The following is a 4,371-nucleotide window of genomic DNA, read 5'->3' as shown; positions in this document are numbered from 1 at the left end:
AAACAGCTCTCTACCCCTTTTCATCTTGCAAAACTGAAACTCTATACGCATCACCTGTCCCATTAAACAACTCCTCTTTTCTTCCCTGTTTACCTAGACCGTGGACTCCATCGTTCTTTTTTGTTTCCTTTCTATTGCCTGAGTATGTTAGATATTTCATACAAGTCGAAACTTACAGTATTTGTCTTTTTTTATGACTGGCTTATTTCATTTGGCTTGATGTCTGAAATGATCATGCATGTTGTAGCATGTGACAGAATTTTCTATATATGGCTAAATAATGTATCATTGTCTGTATATATCACATTTGCTGGACAGTTAGATGCTTCCATCTGTTAGTTGTTGTGGTTAGTGCTGCTGTGAGCATGGCTCTGTATATATCTCAAGGCCCCATGTTAACTTCTTTTGAATTTATATCCTGAAGTGGAATTGCTGAATCATGTGTCAGTTCTATTTTTTTTTTTTTAATTTTTCCAGGAGCCTTTAAACTGTTTTCTGTAGCAGTTGCACCATTTTGAAATCTATTCATAACACACAGGATCCAGTTGCTGTACGTGCTTGCCAACAGTTGTCCTTTCCTTTCGTTGCCTTTACCTTTCCTTTCCTTTCTATGTAAACACACACACAGGCACGCACAATTTTTTTCATATCCTTTTCCATTCTTGTTTATCACAAATGATGAATATAGTTCCTTGTGCTATACAGTACGATCTTGTTTGTCTGTTTTGTATATTATAGTTTGCATCTGCTAATCACCAGCTCCCAATCTATGCCTGCCCCACCTTTCCCCTCTTGGTAATCACATAGTCTGCTCTCTATGTCTGTGAGTCTGTTTCTGTTTCATAGATAAGTTTATTTGCGTCATATTTTAGAGTCCATGTAAGTGATACCATACCATATTTGTCTTTCTTTTTTTAAAATTTTATTTTTACTTTATTTTACTTTACGATACTGTATTGGATTTGCCATACATTGACATGAATCCGCCACGGGTGTACATGTGTTCCCAAATCTGAATCCTCCCTGCCACCTCCCACCCCATCTCCTCTGTCTGGATCACCGGAGTGCACCAGCCCCAAGCATCCTGTATCCTGCATCGAACATAGGATGGCGATTCGTTTCTTGCATGATAGTGTACATGTTTCTGTGCCATTCTCCCAAACTATCCCACCCTCTCCCTCTCCCTCTCCCTCAGAGTCCAAAAGTCCGTTCTGTACATCTGTGTCTCTTCTGCTGTCTCGCATACAGGGTTATCATGACCATCTTTCTAAATTCCATATATACATGTGTTCATATACTGTATTGGTGTTTTTCTTTCTGGCTTAACTTCACTGTGTATAATTGGCTCCAGTTTCATCCATCTCATTAGAATTGATTCATATAAAGTCTGCAAGCAGTAAATGCTGGAGAGGGTGCAGAGAAAAGGGAACCCTCTTACACTCTTGGTGGGAATGCAAACTAGGACAGCCGCTATGGAGAACAGTGTGGAGATTCCTTAAAAAGTTGCAAATAGAACTGCCATATGACCGAGCAACCCCACTGCTGGGCATACACAGCAAGGAAACCAGAATTGAAAGAGACATATGTACTCCCATGTTCATGGCAGCACTGTTTATAAGAGCCAGGACATGGAAACAACCTAAATGTCCATCAACAGATGAATGGATAAGAAAGCTGTGGTACATATACACAATGGAGTATTACTCAGCCATTAAAAAGAATATATTGTCTTTCTCTGTCTGACTTCCTAAGTATTCTTTTTAATGCTAGTGTAGATTCAAGTATTTACTTAACTTCGTTTTCGGAACATTTGTTGCTACTGTATAGAAATGTGATTGACTTTTAAACTATTTGTCTTGTATTCTGCCAGCTTTATATTAATTCTAATACTTGTGGTTTTCTTCAAGATTTTCTAGATACAAAAGTATGTCATCTCCAATATATTTTGACTTTTTCCTTTCCATTCTGAAGGCTGTTTTTTTTTTTTTTTTTTTTTTGAAACAACAGCAACAATTCCTTTTTGTTACCTGATTGCTCTGGTTATAGAACTGCCAGTATAATGTTGAGCCAGAGTGTGTAATAGACTTCCTTGTGGTGCTCCCCGTCTGAGAGGGAAAGCTTTCAGTTTTACGTTATTAACTATGATGTTAGGTGTGGGTCTTTTACAGGTAGCCTTTGATTGAGAAAGTTCTCTTCTGTTCTTAGTTATTAAGTGCTTCTGTAACCCCTATTATGCAAAGGTGCTCGATTCAGGGAAATGCTTTTTCTGCTGGCAGATGTGTTTTTTTGTTTCATTGTTTTAAAACGGCATAATGTTGATTGATTTTCATATAACGAACCAACTTTGCATACCTCCGTAAATCCCGTGATCATGGCATACAATCTTTTTTATATGTTGTTAGGTGTTGTTTGCCAGTATTTTGTTAAGGACTCTTTCACCTGGGTTCATAAGGGATATCGGTTGTGTGTGTGTGTGTGATGTCTCTGTCTGATATTGGGATGAGAGAAATAGTGGCATCACTTTGCCTGCTATGTGGGGAAGAGACCTGTGGAGTAAAGGATAAAGCATTATTGGATTTAAGTTTAGCCAGGATTAGAGGGAGAAATTTAGGATATATCAGTGTGGAATTGGGGTGAGATTATCAAGAGAGTTCATTCTCTATTTCCTAGGCCTGTGTTAAGTGCTTGACATTGAATTATGCTGTTTGTTAACTGTGTATAGATACTTTCCACTTTGAATTTGCTACCTATTTTCTTTATTAAGATTTATGAAAGTAGGATTTGTGAATCAGTTGTAATGTGCATTTAAGAGACATTTTCTTCCAAGTTTACTACAAAATAAGATGCCATTGAATAGCTGATGCCTTTCAAAAAGAGCTGTTAACCTTAAGTCTAAGAAATAAGCATGTTTGTCTTTAAGATACAGAAACACGTTTAAAAGTTATAAATTTGCCCAAGAAGATGCAACTGGTGTGTGGTTAACTTAGAATTCCAACTTAATCCTCTTTGACTCCAAAGTCCATGTTTCTCAACACTGTACCATAGTGCTTTTGTAAAACTACTCGTGCTTTACATGTGATTTCACCTAATGATCAGTAGTGGTGGTGTGTTTTTCTTTTTTCTTTCTTTTTTTAAATAGAAGAGATCAAAGTGAACATGGGAGAAAGCTATGATTCTAGCGTGCTGTAGACTTCTGGTCATAGGTTTTTCAGCTGTCATTCAGTCTCTTTGACACTCAGTGTCTTTGTCTGTAAGATAAGGGTGTTTATAACTAACCCTAGAGTTTTGGAGATAATCAAATTGCACATTTTTCTGTACTTAACTAATACGTAGTATGTTTATACTTAGGTGGCAGTTTGTATAAAGGAAGCACTGGGACTTGTGGCCGCACCCTGTAAGAATGAAAAAGTGTATTAACAATATGGAACCACCATGTATGTTACGTGAAGAAGAACAAGAGCCAGAACTACGGAAGAGCGAGGGAGAAACCAAACAAGTAGATGATGATGATGATGAAGTGATCTTGGTTGGAGTGGAACATGTAAATGAAGATGCTGATGTGATCTTTGTTGGGATGACCTCAGCTTCAAAACCGGTCGTTTCAAACATACTGAACAGAGTCACCCCAGGTTCTTGGTCAAGGAGAAAAAGGTATGGTCACTTCAGGAAAGGTAACGCTCACAAATTACAGCCTGTTAGTCATGTGACTCCTACATCAGAAGCAAAGAGTGTCTTGCGGGTTTCTGACTCTGAATCAAGATCAACAGGTAGTCCTATTATTATTGAACCTTTGTCTCAAGCTGATGATGAAAATATTTCTCCACAAATAGTACCTAATAGCTTCTCAAAGGAGTTACGTTCTTCTTTGATTACCTTCCCAAGTTCATTGCAGCATCCAGCAGCAACAGCAGTTTCTGCAGGAGATATGAATAAAAGTCCTCATGTATCAAAGCGAGTTTTCACTTTGGAAACAAAGAGCACAAATCCCAAAAGGCCTAAACTCAGCGATGGCATGATAGGGGAACATTCTTTAGGTTTTTCCCCTTCAGGTATTGTTCATCCAGTGACTACTCAGCAAAGCACACCAGACCATGTCCATACCTCACTAAGCCATGTTCAGCATGGAGAACCTTGTCCAACACCTTTGGCAAAGGACAATGTTCATTGCAAGCCTGTAAGACCTTTAGGGGGAAATGGACTGACAAAAACTGATTTTCCAAGTTTAGCAAGTCCAAACAAGATTGTTGATCCCACAGGAGGAAATCTGATTGTGTTACTTCGTGACTTCTACTATGGAGAGCATATAGGGGTTGGGCAGCCAGAACCGAAGACTCACACAGCCTTTAAATGCCTCAGCTGCTGGAAAGTTCT

The 4,371-nt window shown here is 38.5% G+C and overlaps 1 protein-coding gene across 1 annotated transcript; it reads left to right on the top strand.

Moving 5' to 3' along the window:
* Positions 1-3,421: 3,421 nt before the first annotated feature.
* On the top strand, positions 3,422-4,363 carry LOC120859792 (zinc finger protein 280B-like; the record flags this gene model as incomplete). The annotated part of the gene is made up of 1 exon (XM_040235764.1): positions 3,422-4,363. A coding segment is annotated over exon 1 (942 nt), but the record flags the coding sequence as incomplete, so codon positions are not given.
* Between the last annotated feature and the right edge of the window lie 8 nt (positions 4,364-4,371).

The sequence above is a fragment of the Oryx dammah genome, unplaced genomic scaffold (genome assembly GCF_014754425.2).
Source record: "Oryx dammah isolate SB20612 unplaced genomic scaffold, SCBI_Odam_1.1 HiC_scaffold_3131, whole genome shotgun sequence".
Taxonomy (NCBI): domain Eukaryota; kingdom Metazoa; phylum Chordata; class Mammalia; order Artiodactyla; family Bovidae; genus Oryx; species Oryx dammah.
The sequence above is the reverse complement of the archived record's forward strand: the minus strand, read 5'-3'. Positions and strand labels throughout refer to the sequence as shown.